General features: G+C 43.4%; 2 protein-coding genes across 8 annotated transcripts in view; both read left to right on the top strand.

Moving 5' to 3' along the window:
- Positions 1-14,688, top strand: part of Znf451 (zinc finger protein 451) — a 57,626-nt gene extending 42,938 nt beyond the window's left edge. Inside the window, exons 10-15 of one of the 2 annotated variants that reach the window (XM_070017245.1) lie at positions 328-1,925; positions 2,333-2,473; positions 4,097-4,227; positions 5,268-5,454; positions 9,147-9,215; positions 13,638-14,688. In XM_070017245.1, coding sequence (XP_069873346.1) covers positions 328-1,925; positions 2,333-2,473; positions 4,097-4,227; positions 5,268-5,454; positions 9,147-9,215; positions 13,638-13,684 — 2,173 coding nt within the window. In that variant the 3' untranslated portion in view covers positions 13,685-14,688. The remainder of the gene's footprint in view (positions 1-327; positions 1,926-2,332; positions 2,474-4,096; positions 4,228-5,267; positions 5,455-9,146; positions 9,216-13,637) is intronic. The other variant, XM_070017246.1, reaches the window with a different exon arrangement.
- A 3,835-nt stretch (positions 14,689-18,523) lies between these two features.
- Positions 18,524-23,374, top strand: part of Bag2 (BAG cochaperone 2) — a 20,572-nt gene continuing 15,721 nt past the window's right edge. For all 6 annotated transcript variants that reach the window (XM_070017256.1, XM_070017258.1, XM_070017259.1 and 3 more), the window contains exons 1-2: positions 18,524-18,741; positions 22,839-22,948. In XM_070017256.1, the coding sequence (XP_069873357.1) occupies positions 18,629-18,741; positions 22,839-22,948 (223 nt within the window). In that variant the 5' untranslated portion in view covers positions 18,524-18,628. The remainder of the gene's footprint in view (positions 18,742-22,838; positions 22,949-23,374) is intronic.

Below are 23,374 nucleotides of genomic sequence, written 5' to 3'. Positions count from 1 at the left end.
GCCACAGTTCTGCTTCTGGCTTTTTTGGTAGTTAATTGGAGATAAGAGTCTCATGGACTTTCCTGCCCAGGCTGGCTTCAAACTGAGCCCAGCTCTTGAGTACTTTTTAATAACCTGATTCTAGTTTAAACTTTTTATATAAGAATTAGACAATATAGGAAGTATGTTGGGACAACGTAATTTAAATAGCCTACATCTTTATTTAAAAAATACCTTTCAGTGCTTATATATTGTTGGTTATTTTTAAACTCTTGCCATAAAAAAGCAAAGATGGTATATTTAGAAAATTCTTAGGAGGTTTGTTTTGTTTTGTTTTATTCAATTTAGGGCTCATTGTCGAAATGCTGGACCTGTAGCTATAGCTGAGAAAAGCATTGTCCAGGTTGCAGAAAAATTCATATTAAGAGCATATTGTACAACTTGCAACCAAGTCTTTGTTGATGAGGCCAGCACACAAGCTCACAAGCAGAATACAGGACACAAAATCCGATTCATTAACTCAGTAGAAGAATCCATCTTACTTTATTGCCATAGCAGTGAAAGGAATAATAATCCTTCTGACTTGAATTTGTTGTTAAGTCAACCGAAGTTTTCATCACTTAAGCGAACTATGTCTATTAAAGAGTCTAGCTCCCAGGATTGCAGCTCCATTCCAAAGAAGAAGATGAATTTAACAGATAAAAGCCATGAAGGTGTGGTTTCTGTTCAGAATCCAGTGTCAAGAGTTAAAGCTTGGTTTTGTGAATGTAGTCAGCGCTTCCTAAGTGAAGATGCAGTAGAAAAGCACGTCTTCTCAGCAAACACCATGTGTTACAAGTGTGCAGTCTGTGGAAAGGTGTGTGAAGATTCAGGAGTAATCCGTTTACACATGAGCCGGATTCATGGAGGGGCACATTTAAATAACTTTGTTTTTTGGTGTCGAACATGTAAAAAGGAGTTGTTAAGGAAAGAGACAATCATGGCACATGTGACTGAATTTCATAATGGGCATAGGTATTTTTATGAGATGGAAGAGACAGAAGAGGAACCTTTGCCATCATCCTCTTCAGTGAGTAATTTGACTACTAACAAACCTACACCTATCACCGTTGTTGATCATTTCCCAGCAAACAGCCCTCCACGGGGCAAATGGCAGTGTCGAATTTGTGAAGAAATGTTTGACTCCCATGAATGTGTGAAACAGCACTGCATGGCTTTGTCAAGTCACCAGTTTCATAGGTACAGCTGTAGCCATTGCAGAAAGACTTTCCATAAAATTGAAACATTACACCGACATTGTCAGGATGAACATGACAATGAAGTAAAGATTCAATACTTTTGTGGGCTTTGTGATCTTGTCTTTAATGTGGAAGAAGCATTTCAGAGTCATTACAAGGAGCATCACAGCATAGATTATATGTTTGTGGCAGAAAAAATGGAAAGATCAATTAAAACTGAGGATGATTTTCAAGTCATAGAGACCAGCAACCTGTTGAGCTGTGGTTGCCATGAGAGTTACATGTGCAAAAAGAACAGAAAGGAGGATTACAGTAGATGCCTGCAAGCCATGCTAGCTAAAGGGACATTGTGGTTTCGCTGCAGTTTGTGCTCAGCAACGTCTCAGAAGTTGGATGACATGAACACTCACCTCTATCAAGTGCACAGAGCAGAAGGGAAAGCTCCAGAGGAGCTGCAATATGTGGTCAAGTGTGGCACCTGTACCAAAGCATTTCAGGACCTTGGGAGGGCCCAGAAGCACTTCCACAGAAATCACAGCTCCTCAGAGAGGCTCAGCACAGCGCGTGTCAGAGCTGAGAAACGAAGCCCAGGCAGGAGGGCAGCTAGCCCCACCAGTGTAGAGAACATACTCAAGCAGGCAGTGGGCAGTCCAGAATGTTCAGACATGGAGAAAGGAGCTGAGGATGACCTCAGTGGTCAGAATATAGGTAAGGCTTTCACAACTGTGTGATTTTACATATTAATACGTGACCAGAAGCAGATATGTACAAAAAGAATATGTAATCAAATTAGGAAATATTCTGATTAAAAAAAGAAATCTGATGTAAGAGCAAACAAACTATCATGTGCAGATTTGGATTTCACGAAAAGATTTACATAGAGATGGATGTGGTACAGAGTAACAGCTTTGCATATTATAGGCCTCCGCTATCTTTTAGCCTTAAGAAGTAAAGTGTATAAAACATTCTTACTGAATTTATGTGATGTTTGTTCTTCTCAGAGGAAGAAATTGAACTGCCACATTTGGATTTCCTGATAATATCTTTTACATTTAAGCACTGACAGTGTTTATAGAGAATTCTTACTGAATTCATGTTATGTTTCTTGTTCGCAGAGGAAGAAGTTGAGCTGCCAGATTTGGATTACCTGCGAACCATGACTCATATAGTCTTTGTAGATTTTGATAACTGGTCCAACTTTTTTGGTCATCTGCCAGGGTATCTTAACCAAGGAACATTTATTTGGGGCTTTCAAGGTATGCTTAATAAGGACCATTTGAAACACCTTTCCTCAGGATATATTGTGCGTCTAAAGGTTTCTTTGAACATTCCTATATACAACATAAGAACAAAATCTGAGCCAGGCACCTATATACTCCTAGCTACTCGGGATGCTGAGAATTGACAAAGCCAGCCCAGACAGACTAATCTGTGTAACTATCCAGTTAACCAGCAAAAATGCTAGAGTGAAGGCATGAGTGATAGAACACCAGCTGTGAGCCAAAAAGAAAAAACAAATTAAGTACAAACTTGAGGTCCTGAATTCAAGCCTCATTACTGTTACTGGCGGGGGAAAAGGAGCATAATCTGGACGTTACTGTGCATTGTAGTTACTCTGGTAGAGTATTTTTCTTAGTTTATGAGTCTTCAAAAACATTTAAAAGATTTCTTCAATACCTTTTTTTTGGGGAGGAGGGGTGTTGGTGGTGAGGCTTGAACTCTGGGCCTGGGTACTGTTCCTCAGCTTTGAGCTGCAATTCTCAGATCTCAGCCTCCTGAGTAGCTGGGATTACAGGCGTGAGCCACTGGCGATTTCTTCAACACCTTCCATGTATCAGGCACTATTGCTTTGGTTCCAACCTGGTGAATGACTTACATTTTCCTCTTTTAAAAAAGAAGGGACGCTGGGTGCTCGTGGCTCATGCTTGTAATCCTAGCTACTCAAGGAGGCTGAGATCTGAGGATTGCAGTTCAGAGCCAGCCCAGGCAGTAAAGTCCATGAGACTCTTAACTCCAATTAACCACCAAAAATTTGGAAGTGGCACTGTGGCTCAAGTGATAGAGCACTAGCCTTGAGCACAGAGGCTCGAATAGCGCCCAGGCCAAGAGTTCGGGACCCACAAACTGAAAAAAAAAAGGGAGCAGGCTGAAAAGTTTTTGTTTCCTCTTTTTTTCAATTATGGCACTAACCAAATTTAGCTCTTGAGGCTTGGTCTCTTAGCTGTAGGATTAGTGTTATTTTTAACAAGCCACAGCTGTTTTTTCAGGTCATGTTTGCTGTTCACATGTGTGCAGCTCCATCCATATCCCTCTATAAACTATTGACCAGACTTGGGATAGAAGTTCTGTGGCTTACAGAAGTTTGTATAGTGTCAGCTGTAGTTCATGTTTTAGAATTGAGAGTAAAGAAAGAAACACAACAACGTGGACAAATTAGCTAGTATGTTTTAATCAAGTCTAGCGTTGTTGATTGTCTTATCATTTCCACCCTTTGCCCAGCCTTGTCATACATGTAAAAACCATAATTTTCACATTGTTGCAGAATGGTACCATGAAAAGAATTTTTGAAATCATTATTTTCTCTCCCTGCCCCCACCCTCCTTTTTCCCTTCACTACCGCTTGAGCCATGCTCCCTTCCCTCCCCTTATTTTGCTTTAGTTTATTGTTAAGGAGAGTCCCATTTTTGCCCAGGGACAACCTAGTATCATGATCCTCTTACCTCTTCCTCCTGTGCGGCTGGGATTACAGGCATGCTTCTGCATTTGTTACTTTTGACTGTTTTGTTGTCCTTGTGAGGTTTCACTGAGTGGACAGATTCAAGGAAGTTAATATGCTTTCCTAGGATTGTGAACTAGTATATCTTTTCTGAAATTAATAGGAGGAAACACCAATTGGAAACCTCCCCTCAGCTGTAAGATATATAATTACTTGAACAGGATTGGTTGCTTCTTCCTTCATCCTCGGTGTAGTAACAGAAAAGATGCTGCTGATTTTGCTATATGTATGCATGTAAGTCACTTCTTTATTCAAAATGTTATGTCATGTGAATCTCCTTCCCACCCCCATACTTGAACTTTAGCCACCGTATAGATAATTCTTCAGTATTACGTTGTGTATGACATTTTCTGCACATGTTAGGTTCCACTAAGACTGAGGATGGCAGAGGCCCATCGTAGGTCACTGCCTTGCTCCCTGCTGCTGATAGGCCCTCAGCTACCTAACTTTCTCTTTTGTAATATTTATGGAGATTTATGGGATAAATAATGAAGAAATGATGTAGACTTGATATATTCTAAGGTGCTTTCACATTTTAACTTCTCAGATTGAGAGGCACCTTAACAATCACTGTGGGCTTACACAGAATTTGCAGTTATATCTGCCTCTGCTTGTCATCTAGAGAAATGCCTGGCCTAGCACCCAGTTGATAAGAAATTTTCTGCTTAAAAGATTCTGTGGCACACTGATGATGGGACTGTACTCCCTCCATAAATGGGTCCACTGCTGCTTAGGCTACAGCAGATTGCAAGGTGCTGGTAGCTCACACTTATAATCCCAGTTACTCTGCAGGCTGAGATCTGAGAATCTCCATTTACCCAGCAAAAATTAAAAGTTCAAGTACAGTACTGGCCTTGAGTGAAAAAGCCATATGACAGCCTAAGGCCTTAAGTTCTAGCCCCAGTCCAGCACAAAAATGAAAGGAGAAACAGCAACAAAACTATATAATATTCCCTTTTCCCTCTGTCTTGTGCCAAGATGAATTACGTAAATTGCTTTGTGCGTGTTTTCTCTAATGTATTGTATCTGGATAGCCCTTCATCATGGCAGCTTTATAGAGGTCTCTTTTGGACTTAGGTTTTGCCTTTACCTTTTGCTTGTGTGGTGCATAAAATAGCTTGTAATTATTGGCATCTTAAATTTGATGCTATAATTTATGAAGATGAGGGCAACTGAACAGACCTAATATACCTGCCTAGGCGTGTTGTGAAATAGAACTTGATTTGAAACTTAGGCTGACTTTTGTCAACCTGTGCTGTTTTCTTGTTACTTAGGCTGGCCGCCTTGATGAACAACTGCCCAAGCAAATTCCTTTTACCATCCTCTCAGGAGATCAAGGTTTTCTGGAGTTAGAGAATCAATTTAAGAAGACTCAGAGGCCAGCTCATATCCTAAATCCTCACCACTTAGAGGGAGATATGATGTGTGCCTTGTTAAACAGCATATCTGATGCCACCAAAGGTAGGCAGCTGCAGTCACAGTTCAAACCGCCTAAGAAGAGGGGCTTCACTGTTGAGAGAAGCCAGTAAATGACTGTCCACTGTGAACTGTTGTCTGATTACTAACCCAGCCCTTCGTGATCACACACATACATCTTCTTCATATTTTCTTCATTTCATTTTTGTTATTCAGTGTTTTCAGAAGGAAGATAATTCACAGTAATTTTCTAGAGCCCTTTTTTAAATCTAGTAGACGAAACACACACATATAAAATATTTATTGGGTTGAGATATGTTAAAGGTCAGAATTCAGATCTTCGTTGCTGAAATTTGAACTTTTGCCTTCATTTGTTTTTTTTAGAAATCAAACTGAAAACCAGAATAAAAGAAATAGTATGGCAGACAGTGAGAAAGTTCATTTCAGGAGCTGATGGTGAAATTGTCACCCGGTACACCTCAGCAGTCCGTTGAGGTGATGTCCTCCAGGAGTGGAGACTCCTGGAGAAGGGCGGCTTTTAACCAGTGTCACTCTCCGTAAAGAGTAGAGTTTTATGACTTGAAAGTTTGGTTTTTGTTTTTCAATTCCTGACAGAACAAAAAAATGAAAATCCTGATAATTTCGATATATGAATAAGATTTGAAAATTTTCATGAGTAACCTCAATGAGAAACAGTGGCTACTTTTTGACATTTTTTATTGCACAACTTTAAATTTTTCCAATTCTGCTTGGCTCAGTTATTTTTTCTTTTCAATATATTTAGAACCATATTTGATTATAAATCCATTTTTGAAGAATTTTCTACTAGTTATTTCAAGTTATGAATTGACTTTTGCACACTAGGAATCTGTAATCTATTTAGCACAATTCAACTCTTCTGAAGTATAATGAATCTGGGTGTGGTGGTTTATGCCTATTATCCCAGCACTGGGAGGTTAAGGTAGAAGAATGATGAGTATGAGATTGGCCTGGGTTGTGGATGGATTCTAGGCTACAAACACACACACACACAGGAAAACAAAGTAATGATGTAAGGAACTTTTGTGTATTTATCTTGTCTTAGTATTCACTTTTCATTCAAATCTGTGTTTGTTTTTATCGATTAAAACTTTCTGTATTTTGCTTTTTTAAAAAAAATTATATGTAATTTATTTTTTGTTTATATGGTACCAAGGAATTGAACCCAGGACCTCATGCTTGCTAGTCAAGCACTCTACAACTAAGCCACATTCCCAGCCCCTAGTTTTGCTTCTTTTAAAAACAACAAAGAACTTGGTTTTCTTCAACATCTTTCATCTTCTTTTGTCCTCAGCTTGACTTAATATTCTATAAAATACTTAAATTTCCACCCTTGCCAAACTCCCTTTCCTTCTCATGCTGCTGTTTGGGGAACATTTTTCTGTAATAGAGATTGTGAAATCTGTAGGCTTTGCCTTTTTCCATTTTGTTTGGGATGAGAACTATCTATGAGTAGCTCTTCATGAAGAAAGCAGAATTGGAGGTACGACAAAGATTGCTGTCTGCTAATTGTGCTCTTGGCAGTCACATTCATTATCCATTGACACTTACCGCTTTTGGTGGCATCTGGTATACTTTCTCCTGATTTTTTTTTTTTAAATGCAAAGAAGGGCATGGGCTCTGATTGAATGCTAATTTATGATTTCAGATGTAAGTTTCTTCGATTTTCTTCAGTTTCTTTGTGTGTGTGTGTGTGTGTATGTGTGTGTGTCAAGTATAAGAATTAATGATGTATGTAAACTTCTAACAGAATATAAAATTACCTTAGGTGCTCAGGAAATAGTAGCTCTTATTATTAGTACTACAACAAAAGGAAAATATGATTCGACACCACATCCCTGTAATAAGTGGTTTGAGGGATGAAACATGCAGTTCTAGTAAGTTCACTAGGACCCGTCCCTCTGTCACCTCCACTTCTCCTGTCTGCAGTATAGACAGACAGTTCAGAGTGCACAGGACTTATTGTACTCTCTTGGGAGCAGTGAAAAAGCACTCATGCTGAAATGATTTTTGTTGAATCTGAACATACTTCCTAGTCTGGTTTATGGGCTTACAGTTGCTGTGGCTTCACTTACGTTGAATGAGGTGGCAGCGTTATTAATAATAGCTGTTGTCTATACAATCATACAGATTTTTAAACTAATCTTTTTTGTTTTGTTTTTGCCAGTCCTGGGGCTTGAATTCAGGGTCTGGGCACTGTCCCTGAGCTTCTTTTGCTCAAAGCTAGCACTCTTCCACTTGAGCCACAGCACCACTTTTGGCTTTTTCTGTTTATGTGGTGTTGAGGAATCGAACCCAGGTCTTCATGCATGCTAGGCAAGCACTCTACCACTAAGCCACATTCCAGCCCTTAAGCTAATCTTAAAATGTGAGTATGAAAGTTTCCTTCTACTGTGACAGTGTAGGTTATTGATACGGCACTAGGGCCTGTGGAGCGGGCATTGTATAAAATATAGGACTTGTTCCCTCTGCCAGTTATTGAGACTGTAGGCTATTGCTTTTTGTGCCATCCTGGAAGTCTACATGGCCTAGTTAATTCTGTATAAAGGTACTGAAAATAGAAGAATCTTTATGATTTTCTTTATTCTATAGGTGGGTTTGGCTGACACAAAAAAAACTTTTTTTTATAAGTTTTGCACCCCAGTGTCAAGCTAACCTTTGTGATTCTAGTCTACAGTTTTGCCATAGGCCTTCCATGAAGAGAGAAGTTGTTGGAGGAGTTATGATGTATTGCTTAGTATTAACCTTGACTTCACATCCTGGAAGTTTACTTTGTTCTTAAGTTTTAGAGGCTCATTTCATTTCTCACAATAAAAAGTTTTACTTTTGTGAAGCATTGCTTAAAATATTTAAAGTAGTTTGCTAGTATGGCAGAATATTTACTTACCACAACATTTCTGCAGCAAAGGAATACAGTGAAATATACATTTGTTTTCCATTTATGGATTTTATGTCTTTAATATACAGCAAATATTTTTTTCATGTTTTCACAGAACCTTTTATGTTGTCACAGAACCTAATCTAGTTATGTCTTATGTCTCAATTATTTAAACTGATTTAGTCATTATGATCTATGCATCTATACCTGCTTATGTGTACATAAATTGGTACTTATGGAAATCCATTTAAATTTTTAATGAAAAGTGGTTAGACAAATAAACACGAGGTCATAAATAGTGCCAGGCCCAGATGATACCTGGTAAGGAGTTTGTACCTTGTAGTGCCAGTATAAAACCTGTGATGGCCGGGCGCCGGTGGCTCACGCCTGTCATCCTAGTGACTCAGGAGGCTGAGATCTGAGGATTGAGGTTCAATTTCAGCCTGGGCAGGAAAGTCCCTGAGACTCTTTATCTACAATAAACCACTCGAAAACTGGAAGTGGCGCTGTGGCTCAAGCGGTAGAGCGCTTGCCTTGAGCTGAAGAGTACAGGGACAGCACCCAAGCCCAGAGTTCAAGCCCAACAACCCACCCCAAAAAAAAAAAAAATCCTGTGATGTTATCTCCAGAAAGATGACTAGGTATGATTTTTAAAATACAGGAAACTTCAGTTTGTTAAAACATTGTTGGGTAAATGGTGTAATACTAGTGAATATAACTAGCAAACTTGGGTGTGAGAAAAGTCTGAAAACAATGTTTTAAGAGAGTATATAACTTACAGCACAGTAACTGAGAAATATATTTGCATTTATTCTTACAGAATGTGACAGTGAGGAGAACATGGACACAGAAAATACTTCAATGGAAAATGACTTCAGATCCACAGAAGGTAACCCAACAGAGTTCATCTTCTTACTTATATTTTTAAAATTTGTCCCTCCCTCCTTTACCCTCTCTGTCTCCATCCTATTAAAAGCTCTTCCTTTAAATAAGGATAGCTTGCATTTTCTCAGCTGAGATGATTTAAGGCTAAACTTAATTGAGAAAACTAAGATTGGTTAGCTTGTGATAGATTCAGTATAATACTGATTTTGTAAATAAAGGTTTAGGAACATAATGTTTCCTTAAAGGTGCAAATCTCTTTTCTTTAATAAGTTAAAGAACTCTTTGTGTTACTCAAAATGTAGTGTTTGATTGTGCATGTAACTTTTTTTTTTTTTTTTTTGGGTCCAGTCTTGGGGCCTGAACTCTGGGCCTGGGTGCTGTCCCTCAGCTCTTCAGCTCAAGGCTAGCACCTACCACTTGTGCCACAGCACCACTTCCAGCTTTTTTCTTTTTGCTTATGTGGTACTGAGGAATCGAACTCAGGGCATCATGCATGCAAGGCAAGCGCTCTACCACTGAGCCACCTTCCCAGCCCCTATGTAACCATTTTTTAAATGTTTTTTTATTATAAAAATAGTGTACAGAGGGGTTACAGTTACATGAGTAAGGTAATGAGTACATTTCCTATTGAGCATTGTTACCGCCTCCTTTGTTTTTCCCTTACATTTCTTCCTTCCCCAACTCCCTCCTCCCCCACCATTTTTTATTTAATATTTTGCATAATACTGTAGGAGTCTTTTTGTGTGTATGCTGGTCTTAGGGCTTGAACTCAGGGCCTGGGTACTGTCCCTGAGCTTCTTTTACTCAAGGCCTGAGCTCTACCACATGAACCAGAGCTCTTTTTGAGTAGTTTATTAAAGAATCTCACAGACTTTCCTGCTTGGGCTGTCTTTGAACTGCAGTCCTCAGATCTCAGCTTCCTTAGTAGCTAGGATTACAACAAATGTGAGCGACTGATGCCTGGTAAGTAGTTTATAATAACCAGAGAAGATGAGTTAATATTTTAGAAAATGTCTCTAAGGTATTTTGCATTGAAGGTATTTTGTGTCTCTGACATTGAAGGAAAATAGTATATATGTATATTTCAGTGAGAATTGGATTTATGCTTAGGAATATGGAGGCTGGAAAGTAGAAAAAGAAATGTGGCTGGACATAACAGAATGGGCCCAGTTGATGTGTTTTCTATGTATTCAGTCTCTCATATGATGCAGGGAGTTTGACTTAGTGCAAAGTAGAGTTTGTGCTATTAGGAATGTAAGAATTTGAGTCTGGTAGTGGAATTGAACCATCCCTTTGACTTAATCCATTAATTTTAGCAATTTGAGACAATTTGAAATTTGAAACAGTTTCACTATCAGGTTGGCCTGGAACTCGCCCTGTGGCGAGTTGAATTTGCCAATCCTCCATGTTCACCTCCTGTGCAGTGAGGTTACAGGTGTGTGCCACCACTCCCACAAGAGTATAATCGGTATTGTGTATTGAACAGAAGCGACCTCATGTTTAGAGCTGTGTAGACACCGACTGCCTGAGTTAAAACTTGCTTCTGCTTAGAATTGTGTTGTATTGAACTGTTATCTAACTTAGTGTTTTATTTGTATTCTGTGTGGTTTAATTTGTTGAAAACTAGATAATGGACAATTATAATGTGGTACCTTTGGAAATCAAGTTTCTCCCTTCCCCCAGGATTTACTGTTCTTGATGATTGGATGCTGCAGTTTTGCATTTATTTACTCTTCTAGACTAGTTTTGCAAAAAATCATGTCTTGTGATATTGAAGTTCCTGTTACTTTATGCCTACTTAGTGTTCTGACAGCGGTTTCCTTGAATGCCAGGAGCTAAACACAAAGCACTACCTCCCTTAGACTTTGCTGATTGGCTTTGTGCTGCTGCCCTCCTTCCAAACCAGGCTTGTATTAAACCTACAGGTCCGTCAGTGGTGAAATGCAGACCTTCCAGGTGCTTGCTGTGCTCTCACACCCTATTTGGAGCACATGCCCAGCTTTCTGAATTCCTCCACTACCCGTCTTTATTTTTTTGGTTATTGTTGTTGGTTGCAGTGCTTGCACTCAGGGCCTGGGCACTGTCCCTGAGCCTCTCCATGCTTAAAGCTAGTGCGCTACTACTTCGGCAACAGCACCACTTCTGGTTTTTGAGTGGTTAATTGGGGCTGGGAAGGTGACTCAGTGGTAGAGTACTTGCCTTGCATGCATGAGGTCCTGGGTTTGATTCCTCAGCACCACATAAGCAAAAAGAAAAAAAAAAAAGAATATCATGGGGACCTTTCTGCCCAGGCTGGCTTCAAACTGCGGTCCTCAGATCTCAGCCTCCTGAATAGCTAAGATTACAGGCTGGAGCTCCTAGTGCCTGGCCCTCAAACACTTTTGAATGCCCTAATTTTCCAGATAAATTATCTTTCTGTGTTTTCCTACCAGGCTTTGGGTGATTTATCCTATGACTAACTCTATTCTCTCCTCTCTGTTTACTGTGAGCTTTTTGTCTACCCTGCAATTTTTTTCCAGCAATGCATACTACTTTTTTGCCCTGAGTGGGTTCTGAGTCAGTGAAATAAATGAATGCTGTATGTTGGTCTTGCAGATAGAATATCCTCCAGACATTAAAACAGGCAGGAGCAAAATTTGTGGGCTAGGTCTGCTTTGCTCTTTCTGAGACTATGATTGACAGCATATGCTGCTGTCTTTAGGACTACTATGGAATTGGAGGGAGATGGAGAGAAGAGAATGTGTGAAAATACCCAAATACCCAACACTTTTAGCTGCTCTTTCTTCCCCTCCCCATTCCCAGCCAAGTAATTGCTAAAATGTCTCACTTTTTCCAGATTTCCCACTCTTGGTTTGCATGATCTCAGCCTCCTAGATTACAAGCATGAGCCATGGACCCTCAGCCACAATTTTTTTTGGGGGGGAGGGTCCGGTCGTGGGGCCTGAACTCTGGGCCTGGGCGCTGTCCCTCAGCTCTTCAGCTCAAGGCTAGCACTCTACCACTTTAGCCACAGCTCCACTTCCGGCTTTTTTCTTTTTGCTTATGTGGTGCTGAGGAATCGAACCCAGGGCCTCATGCATGCAAGTCAAGCGCTCTACCACTGAGCCACCTTTCCAGCCCAGCCACAATTTTTTTTAAAACTGCTTTTCCTACTATGCTGCGGTGCTGCTGTTGTCATAAATCAAGTCAAGTGCCGCTTTTCTTTGAGCTGGTACTGGGACGCGAACCTGGTCCTTATGCTCTCACCTGGCCCCCCCCTCTTTCCCCTTTTCACAACCAGTGCTTTAACACTTGAATCATCACTTCAGCTCCAGATAAGTGTCCTTACGTGCATGGCTCTGCTTCTAAGATGTCTGCCCTGTTGTTTTAGTCTGATTTTGCACTGATATCACATTCTTGATTACTGTACTTTTTATAGTAAGTTTCTGGATTTATACTCATTTTGTCACCATGTTTAATAGGACCTTAGCTTTTTAAATATTGTTTTATTCCTTTGAACTTACCTTAGGGTATCTCACTAACTCTAGAATGTATCTTTAGTACAGTTTTTTAAATTCAGTTTCTAGTATTTTAAATTTTTAAATTTATTCATAAGTGTCCTAATCCAATGTAATGCAATTGAATCCTAGAGGAATTACAGGTGCCTCTAAACCACATAGGTTCCTAGAGGCTGTGGGCTAGGTTAGAAAAGATGAAACTTGCATAAGAATCTAGTGAAGGTCCTGGAATTCTACCCTCCTGGGATTTAGGTTCATTCCCAGGAAGGAGATGGAGAAAAGTCTGTGAACCCAGTGATGTCTGTCTAGTTTGTCATTTAATCTATTTATCTTATTTAATAAATATTTATTAAAGGAGTTTGCATTGTGTGTGTATGTATATATATAATATGCTTTGCAGATATTATGTAGCCATGACTTTCACTCTGTAGCTTAAAGCTCATTTCCCCATAGTTTTATTGAGTTGTAATTGACAAGTCAAAGGTAAATTTTCATAGCCTGAGTGATTATGCCATTTATTAGTTTCACCCTTCTCTTATTTCATCTTGTATATATATCAGCCTCAAGTCTTGTAGGAAACAAGTAATACAGATTTTTGTTGTTGTGTGTTGAAACAAGTGATAGGTAATATGTCAGTAATTATGAAAGTCTGTTGACTTTCTGCATCTGTAGGTAGATGTAATTTGCATAGCATATTAAATTTACATACTTAAAAGTTCAATTGGAGATTATGTCTAGATTCTCATTTCAGAATTTGAGGATTTCACTCACATTTTATTTTATTGTGGAGAAACAAATTTTATTATGTAGAAACTCCACTAGATACTCAGTTATTTTATTTCTTGAAAATATTAATGTAGTTGATAAAACAAAGCACATGTAGTTTTCTTCCTTGTTTTTTAAAAATTCTTTATTTTTTTTTCATGTAGATCTGGAATTAGAAGAAGCTATTAGAAGAAGTCTTGAGGAAATGTAATTAAAGATATTACCACACAACATCAATTGGCCTTGATGACCAGAAGCCTTCTAGTACAAATATATCTGAAGATGCTTTTGCTTTCATATGTTCAAAATCTCACATCTGTTTTGTATTCTTGGGTATTATACAAAATATGTATGAGAGGAATAGAATACATGCTAAGGCAGATATGGATTATGATTGTCATAGTTTCTCATCTAACCTAAAATATGTGTATAGTTAGGTTGAAAGCATTCTTAAAAAGTGGGGGAGGGAAAGCTCTTGACTGCTGTTTATGTTTCCAAGTGTTACTTCTTTGGTTTCATTTGTACTGGGCAAATGATGCTAGATTATTTTTTAGGAGTGAAAATAAATATAAATAAATGTGCCATAACTGTTTTTCCACAAATTCTGTGCCTCATGTGGCACTGTTTGTGATTTTTTGATTGGTTTGTTTTATGAAAAATCCATAACAAAAAACTTGGTATTGACTGGATGGGCTTTGTTGTTTTTGAGCCAAGTGTTGAAGATTTCAAGGAACAGAGTTAAGGAGGAGGCACTTGGACATTGACAACTGCAGGTAGGCAGAGAATTGACTGGCTAGCATTATCAAACTGCATGGCAGCCAGCGCCTGTGTGTGACAGCTGAGTGCTCCCTTTTATAGCCATAGCCAACTCTTGTTGGAGGCGACTGAGGTCTGTCTGTATCTCAGAGATCAAGCTCTGCTCCTGCTCCGGAGGAGGGGGGGGACTTCCACAAGCTCTGCCGTGCACATTTTCAGAGCAGGCAGGTGTTACGAGTGGTGTGTCTTTATTAGAACTCAGTCGTGGGACCCTGCTAAAGCTTTCACTGCTGACATACTTGGTGAGAATCATGCAGATATATATTCTTTCTTTAACTGGAGCAGCACATTGCTAATTTAAAAAAACAAAACAAAACACTTTTTTTCTTCAAAGTATTAACACGAAACTTTCTATTTCCTTTACTTGCTTAGATTTTTGTGACTTGATTGTCAAAAATGATGTCAGAATATATTAATAGAATTAAACTTATTTTTAAATAATACTAGTCTTTATATTTTTGTGCACATATGATTTTCTTCAAAAAAACATGTTGAAAGTCTACTCATATTCTTAGTGCTTTAAAACTTGTATTTCATGTGGATTATCAGTACAGTCTTTTTTACCACAAGTAGCCAAGTTATATTTATTTCTTAAGATGTCATTTCTGTTCTTTTCTACTTGTTTTTATCTTTTTTTTTTAAAGACAAGGTCTTGCTACATTGCTCAGGGTATATGAACTCACCGTATAGTCCAGGCTGGCCTTTAATTTGAGATCTTCCTGCTTCTGCCTCTTGAATACTGGGATTGAAGGTGTGTACCATGCCCTGTGTATACTTTTAATTTTTATGGTCAAGCCAGGCTCTTAAAAGGGAACCATAGAGGGCTGGGAAGGTGGCTCAGTAGTAGAGCGCTTGCCTTGCATGCCTGAGGCCCTGGGTTCGATTCCCCAGCACCACATAAGAAAAAAGAAAAAAGCCGGAAGTGGCGCTGTGGCACAAGTGGTAGAGCGCTAACCTTGAGCTGAAGAGCTGAGGGACAGCACCCAGGCCCAGAGTTCAGGGACCCCCCCCCAAAAAAAAAAAAAAAAAAAAAACAAATAAAAAAGGGAACCGTAGGAAACTTTAAGCACTCCTGCAGGAGTTGCTAAATAGTAAAGAGCACAGAGCTTTCCATGTAGGAGAGTAGGTAAGCATCTATGGGCATGTGGAGGGAGGACTAAAGACCCCCACAGGCAGTGGAATAGAATCTCATCCGTGCAGGAGAGTGGTTACACATTTGTGGGCAAGAGGAAGGCGGGCCTCTGCCCCAGACCCCTCAGGCAGGCCTATGATGGATCCTGATGATCCACGAAAATGCTTTTGATACAATAGGAAAAAGGTGTTCCATCATGACCCTGAAAAAAAGTAATTGGGTTGTTTAATAATTGTCCCTGACTTTGTTTCTGCTCATTAAGTAATTTTTAAAAAATTTAAAATTAGGGGCTGGGAAAGTGGCTCAGTGGTAGAGCGCTTGCCTTGCATGCCTGAGGCCCTGGGTTCAATTCCTCAGCACCACATAAGAAAAAAGAAAAAAGCCAGAAGTGGCACTGTGGCTCAAGTGGTAGAGCGCTAGCCTTGAGCTGAAGAGCTGAGGGACAGCGCCCAGGCCCACAGAGTTCAGGCCCCACGACCAGACCAAAAAAAAAAAAAAAAAATTTAAAATTATTTTGTAATTTGAACTGAATTTAGATACAAGGAGATATAATTAGTGGATGACATGAGGAGAGTTAAATGAATTGTTGTCAAAAGTAAATGTTTTGAATATTGATAAAGTTGCTGGGTAGTTTTCATTATATCACACACAAAGTAGTTGTGCACCTGTCATGAGCAGAGACTATTCCAAGCGTGTAAGTACACCAGTGAGGGAAACAGAGCTCTTCACCTCTGGGTGAAGGTACTAGGGGAGAAGGTTAGACTGTTTAGATACTAAGCAAACATAGAAACTATCCTATTATATGGTGATGTGTTGTGAGCAAAAGTTAAAAAGAGGACAAAACAGAGCAATAGTACAGGATTGGGGAGAGATTTGGTTTTCTTAGGATGTTTGGTTTGGTTTTACGTTTTTGAGACAGGGTTTGACTATGTAGCCCAGGCTGGCCTCAGACTCATGATCATGATTCAGTCTCCTGATGATAATGCGTCTGGTATTACAGGTATATAACTATATTATTATACCACGCCTGGCTAAGGTGTGTGCAATTTTAAACATGGTCAGGAAAGATCTCATTGAACTTGGAGCAAAGATCTAAGGTGAGTGAATGAACAGTGTGAATATATGGAGGTGGACCCTCATTTATGATGACTTAGGAATTTTAGGTGTTAGGATGGAGCAAACGTGATACATGGTTCTATGAGTTTTATCTTTTCCCAGGTTACTAAGATACATCTTCCCATATGTGCGTGCTGGACTGTGAACCATGTTATTAATCACAAGAGTGAACTGCACTGTGCTGCTCAGCACTGGAACTTGTAGGTTCGGTGGGTTGGTTTTGTGGTATTTTCGACCGATGAATTCATCATAATGAGTACGAGGTTGTCTAGGAGAGGTAAAGCAAGAAGGCTAGCACAGCTAAATGAGGAGTAAAGGAGTGTAGTAGGTGAAGCCCTTCTGGCTTCATACCATGTGGGTTTTATTCTGAAAAGGCATTTCAGTTTTCTGGAAATAAGTGATAGTATTGACTATTCCACATAAGCAAGAATAGAATTGGGGGGACCATTTGGAGGGTATTGCACCCATCTGGGTACAGATTGTCCTGTTGGCTTGTATCAAGAATGGAAACAAAGCCGGGCGCTGGTGGCTCACACCTGTAATCCTAGCTACTCAGGAGGCTGAGATCTGAGGATCGTGGTTCAAAGCCAGCCTGGGCAGGAGAGACCGTGAGACTCCTATCTCCAATAAACCACCAGAAAACCGGAAGTGGCGCTGTAGCTCAAGTGGTAGAGCGCTTGCCTTGAGCTGAAGAGCTGAGGGACAGTGCCCAGGCCCAGAGTTCAAGCCACACAACCGACAAAAAAAAAAAAAAAGAATGGAAACAGTGGAAGAGGAGAGATCAAGATAGGTTCCAGTGGTAGAGACTAGACGGGTTCTAATGGTAGAGAATCTGGGGAGGTCCTAATGGTAGAGATGCATATGAGTTTCTGATGGTAGAGGATCTGGTGGGTTCTGATGGTGGAGGATCTGGTGGGATCTGATGGTGGAGGATGTAGATGGGTTCTGATGGTGGAGGATCTGGTGGGCTCTGATGGTGGAGGATGTAGATGGGTTCTGATGGAAGATCTGGTGGGTTCTGAAGGTGGAGGATCTGGTGGGATCTGATGGTGGAAGATGTAGATGGGTTCTGATGGTGGAGGATCTGGTGGGATCTGATGGTGGAGGGTGTAGATGGGTTCTCTCCTCCCCCTTGTCCCCCTCCTCCTCCTCCTTCCTCCTCTCCTCCCTCTTCTCTCCTCCTCCCCCTCCCCCTCCTCCCCCTCCTCCTCCTCCCCCTCCTCCTCCTCCTCTTCCTCCCTCTTCTCTCCTCCCCTCCTCCTCCTCCTCTTCCTCCCTCTTCTCTCCTCCCCCTCCTCCTCCTCCTCCTCTCCTCCTCCTCCTCTTCCTCCTCTCCTCCCCCCCTCTTCTCTCCTCCTCCCCTTCCTCCCCCTCCTCCTCCTCCCCCTCCTCCTCTTCCTCCTCTCCTCCCTCTTCTCTCCTCCCCCTCCTCCTCCTCCCCCTCCTCTCCTCCTCCTCCCCCTCCTCCCCTCCTCCTCTTCTTCTCCTCTCCCCCCTCTTCTCTCCTCCCTCTCCTCCTCCCCCTCCTCCCCTCCTCCTCTTCCTCCTCTCCTCTCCCCCCTCTTCTCCTCCTCCTCCCCCTCCCCCTCCTCCTCCTCCTCCCCCTCCTCCTCCCCCTCCTCCTCTTCCTCCTCTCCTCCCTCTTCTCTCCTCCCCCTCCTCCTCCTCCCCCTCCTCTCCTCCTCCTCCCCCTCCTCTCCTCCTCCTCCCCCTCCTCCCCTCCTCCTCCTCTTCTTCTCCTCTCCCCCCTCTTCTCTCCTCCCTCTCCTCCTCCCCCTCCTCCCCTCCTCCTCTTCCTCCTCTCCTCTCCCCCCTCTTCTCCTCCTCCTCCCCCTCCTCCTCCCCCTCCTCCTCCTCCCCCTCCCCCTCCTCCTCCTCCTCCCCCTCCTCCTCCTCCTCCTCCTCCTCCCCCTCCTCCCCTCTTCTCTCCTCCTCCCCCTCCTCCCTTCTCTCCTCCTCCCCCCCCTCCCTCCCTCCCTCCGGAGCCCAGCCCCGGTCCTGGTCGGGGAGGCGGCCGGTGACGCAGCCCCGGGGCTCTGCGCGCCGCTCCCCGCCGCCTGAGTCGGAGTGGAATCAGAGTCGGCCGCCCGCATGGCTCAGGCCAAGATCCACGCCAAGGCCAACGAGGGCCGCTTCTGCCGCTCCTCGTCCATGGCCGACCGCTCGGGCCGCCTGCTGGAGAGCCTGGACCAGCTGGAGCTCAGGTGGGCGGCCGCGGGGGGCCTTCGGGCGGGCGGGAGGGCCGGCGGGAGGGCTGGAGGGCCGGGGAGGGCCGGGGAGGGCCGGCGGGAGGGCTGGAGGGCCGGGGAGGGCCGGGGAGGGCCGGCGGGAGGGCTGGAGGGCCGGGGAGGGCCGGGGAGGGCCGGCGGGAGGGCCGGGGAGGGCCGGGGAGGGCCGGCGGGAGGGCTGGAGGGCCGGGGAGGGCCGGGGAGGGCCGGCGGGAGGGCTGGAGGGCCGGGGAGGGCCGGGGAGGGCCGGCGGGAGGGCTGGAGGGCCGGGGAGGGCCGGGGAGGGCCGGCGGGAGGGCTGGAGGGCCGGGGCGGGCCGGCGGGCCGGGGAGGGTGGCCGCGGGGGGCCTTCGGGCGGGCCGGCGGGCCGGGGAGGGTGGCCGCGGGGGGCCGGAGGACGGCCCCAGGCCCGCGGGGCGCGCTGCCCCCCCCCCGGGTCAGGGTCCCGGCCCCCCCCCCCGGGGTCAGGGTCCCGGCGGGCGTCCCGCCGAAGGCCTCCCCTCTGGAGCCGCGCGGCCCCGCAGCCCCGACCTCCTCCGCCCGCAGCGCCCGCCGGCCTCCACCTGCCTCGGCCCGGGCTGAGGCGGAGCGGCCTGCGGAGCCCGGCTCCTGCTGAGTGAGTGAGGGCGAGACGCTGTGAAGCTAGGCGTAACTCGGCGGCGAGAGCACCCCCCAGGACCGCGTGGGGAAGCTTCTGGATGGCCCGGGGTGACTTGGGGATGGTTTGGAGACTGAAAAGGAGCTTGCTGGCGCTGAGGATGGGGGTTTTGGCTGTTTGAACATTTCCCAGTTTCCCTGCACCATTCCTCCTCTGGTCAGCCATTTGTAGAACAGCTTGCAGTTTACAGTTTACGAGAGTGCTTAGCCAACATGCTGTCATCAGAGGCGGGAGGGGCACACCTATTATTACAATACTCTTAGAAGTGAGGGCCCTGAGCCCCTCAGGCCTGACTACTAATGAGTAGCTCTGGACACACAACATCCCCTTTTACACCACCGTCCTGGCGGGGAATAAAAGCTGAAGTGTTAACACGTGATGATTAGAAAACCTTCCAAAAGTTCTACTTTGCCAGAAACATTAAGTGAACATGGTAGAGATCTTTGGATACAGGACTATCTAATAAAATCGCCATAAGTTTAAAAATCTGTTAAGGAAATTCTTTTTAAAAAAATCCATATTATAAACATTTGCCATTTTCCCTCCATTTCAACTTCCTCTTGTTACAGGGTGAGTTTGTGTTCATAATGGCAAGTGTGGAGTAACTGTCATGAAGTTAGTATATGCCCGCACATCATACATCTTAACCCGTTTTACATGCCAGTCAGTCCTGTGTTACTCTGCCTGCTTTTCTGAAGTGCAGCCCCTGAGCCTTATCACCCTTGTTTCCTAGCTGAGGAATTGCAGCTCAGTGCTTAACTACTCAAAGTCACACAGCTGAGAGTGGCAGCTGCCAACACTGCACAGCCTATGAGCTGAACCCTTAATACCTCTGCACCTCTGTCCACCACCTACCAGGTGGCCCTGCGGTACCCCAGCTGCAGAGATTTGTAAGGTGTCAAGACCTGGGACACACAAGGAGGCATCTCCGGTTTTTTCTTGTGAATTTTCTAAGGTGTTTTTGTCCTAGCCTTCTTGATGATTTGATGCAGTTTTTCAGGAGCACAGGCCAGGCAGTCTGCATGTGAGGATTCGTTCTTTCCCAATATGGACATGTGGCTGCGCCAGGATCTGTTAGTACGTACTGGCTGCCCCTTGCCATCAAGGGACATTTGTGTGGATGTCAGGTTTCTCACACTGACACACAGTCTGGTGCTTGATCTCAAACCAGTGGAGAAGCCATGAACAACAAAATCTGTATGAGTTGAATTTAGGGGAAGAAATGCTATTAAATAGTACACGTATTGTTTAAACAGGCACTTATTTAAAGCAGCACTGTAGGATCAGCTTTTAAAAGAAAAAGTTGAACAGGGAATGTGGTACCTACACTAAATAGAGGGAGCAGCACCAAAGGAGGCACAGGTCTCCTCAAGGGAAATTGAGCCTCCTGGAGCAGGAGTAGGAGAGGAGAGTAGGAGTAGCAGAGAAGTGCTATGGGGAAGCCACCCAGGGTGAAGAGCACCCTGGAATCTTTACAGCCTACCTTTGCTGTCACATGGGGAGGTATACATAATGTGTGTAAGAGTAGCTTGGGATCTTTACATCCCAAAGAGTGACATTCTGCCTTTACTGTCAAATGGAAAAGGTGTACATAATGTGTTTTTTAAAGTTCTCTTGTAAACACCTGGTAATTTTTGTTACATGTAAAGAAGTGTTGGCTCACATCTGTGATTCCAGCTACTCAGGAGGCTGAGATTTGGAGGAATGTGATTTGGAGGCAGGATTTAGAGACTTTATCTCTAAACAACAAAATTCACAGCTCCACATATGGCTCAATGGTACATTGCCAGCGAAGCAAGGAAGTTAAGCAAACACGAGGCCCTGAGCTCAAATTCTGGTACCAAGGGAAAAAAGAGTTGTGAAAAAACACCCAAGGAAATCACCACAAAACATAAATGTTCTCATTTCCTTTAATAACAAAGAGTGTGTGTGTGTGTGTGTGTGTGTGTGTGTGTGTGTGTGTGTGCGCGTGTGTGTGTGCGCGTACGCGCGCACGCATCTGGTATCAAATCCAGGGCCTCGCGTATGCTAGGCAAGCTACCACTGAGTTGTGTCTCCAGCCCCAAATAGCTTTGTTATATGTGAGTTTTATTTTTTTAGACTGTCTCCTAATGTCTCTATTTCTTTACCAATCCCAAAAATTCACTATGACAGCTTATGCTGCATGAAATCTTATTTTAGAACATTATGCAGTTCTTGATCATCTCATATTTGTTCAAAAATTAATGACTTCTTTGAGCAATGGCTTATCAGTCACATGGATGTTTTGTCATTTATCTGTAGAGTCATAGGTTGTGTTCTTCCTGCGATCCCTTCATACTAGTGACACCTGTCTCTCTCACATGCACTGGGCTCCTGTCCCACTGCCTGGCTTGCTGATGAGAAACACTAGAGCGGAGAAGGAGCCGTGTTAGGGGAGGGACTGGCTCCACATTGCTAGTATTTACAGAACGTTATGTTTGTTCCCAGTCACATTTGTCAAGTAAGACTCTTAGCAATTCTTTGTGCTTACTGGCTCCTATAAACATGATGTTCCACATATTTTTTTCTATCCCGAAGAAGAAAGCCTTGCTGTAACCTTCCCAGCCTGTTGATGCTATTTTGGGGTATAACAGGTGGGTGACGGTTAGAGGGGAGAGCACGTGTTTGGCCAGGCCGAGAAGGAAGGGCCCTTTTATGGAACTGGCACACACTAAAACATTGGTGAAGTTGTTCCTTCTGTGCCCATTTAAGGCAGCAGTCTGGATTGGATCCTCTGTATTTCTGGGATCATGCAAATATGGAGGATAGTTGTTACTATCTTGTTTTATAAAAGCTGACAACTTAAGTTCTATAATGTGAGAAACTGCCCTATAGAGAACTTTTCTTGCATTTGTGATTCTAAAGCCTAGTTTTAAGTGCCTGGGTGTGGGTATCTGTATGTATAGTTTGTGTGTGTGTGTGTGTGTGTGTGTGTGTGTGTGTGTGTGTGTGTGTGTGTGTGTGTGTGTGTGTGTGTGTGTGTGTGTGTGATTGAAGGATGGTAGGAAAGTACTTAAAATTTGGCTTTATAGTTAGGCTTTTATTTATAGGTAAGATTTATGCCCCAAACCTTTGGGAACTTTCCCTCTAGATTTGGGGAAAGATATCAGCACTGTTGAATGTAGTGCTGGAGTACCTTTAGTCAGTACTATAAAGGAAAAATTATTTTATTGGGAAGAAACAACAATTGTCTTCTGACAATTATTTTCTGCTTGTCAGCCTAGAAAAACTAATAGAGTCAATGGAATGAACAATTAATTACAAATCAAATAAGTGTCTAAACAAAGTTCAATAAACTTGAAGTTCCTAATGATCTTTGAACTTGTAGATGAAGAGATGAAGGTTGAGGACGATGGCTCACATGCTGACCGTCTTCTTTTCCTCATTCGCACAGGGTCGAGGCTTTGAGGGAAGCAGCAACTGCAGTGGAGCAGGAGAAGGAAGTACTTCTGGAGATGATTCACAGCATCCAGAACAGCCAGGACATGAGGCAGATCAGCGACGGTGAGAGCCAGCCCCGAGCGTGCTGTTGTGTTTGTGGAGAGGGAGAGAGAACAGGACAGGTGCAGCTGTTCATTACCCAGTCACTTGCCCTGGCCACTGGTCCAGCCTGGGTCCCACCCCCAGGTCATGACCAGGATGACACCTACCAAGGCCATCTGGTTTGCTCCCTCATTCATTTTTAGTGTCTTTATAAGCTATAGGACTGCAGGACAGGACAGGCACCAGTGGCTCATGCCTGTAATCCTAGCCACTCAGGAGGCTGAGATCTGAGGATCACAGTTCAAAGCCAGCCCAGGCAAGAAAGTCCATCAGACTCTTATCTCCAATTAACCACCAGAAAACCGGAAGTGGTGCTGTGGCTCAAGTGGTAGAGCCCTTGCCTTGAGCTGAAAAGCTGAGGGATGGACAGCACCCAGGCCCAGAGTT

The sequence above is a fragment of the Dipodomys merriami genome, unplaced genomic scaffold (genome assembly GCF_024711535.1).
Source record: "Dipodomys merriami isolate MVZ:Mamm:240054 unplaced genomic scaffold, mDipMer1.0.p SCAF_122, whole genome shotgun sequence".
Lineage (NCBI taxonomy): Eukaryota > Metazoa > Chordata > Mammalia > Rodentia > Heteromyidae > Dipodomys > Dipodomys merriami.
Note: the sequence above shows the minus strand (reverse complement) of the source record. Positions and strands in the feature narration are given on the sequence as shown.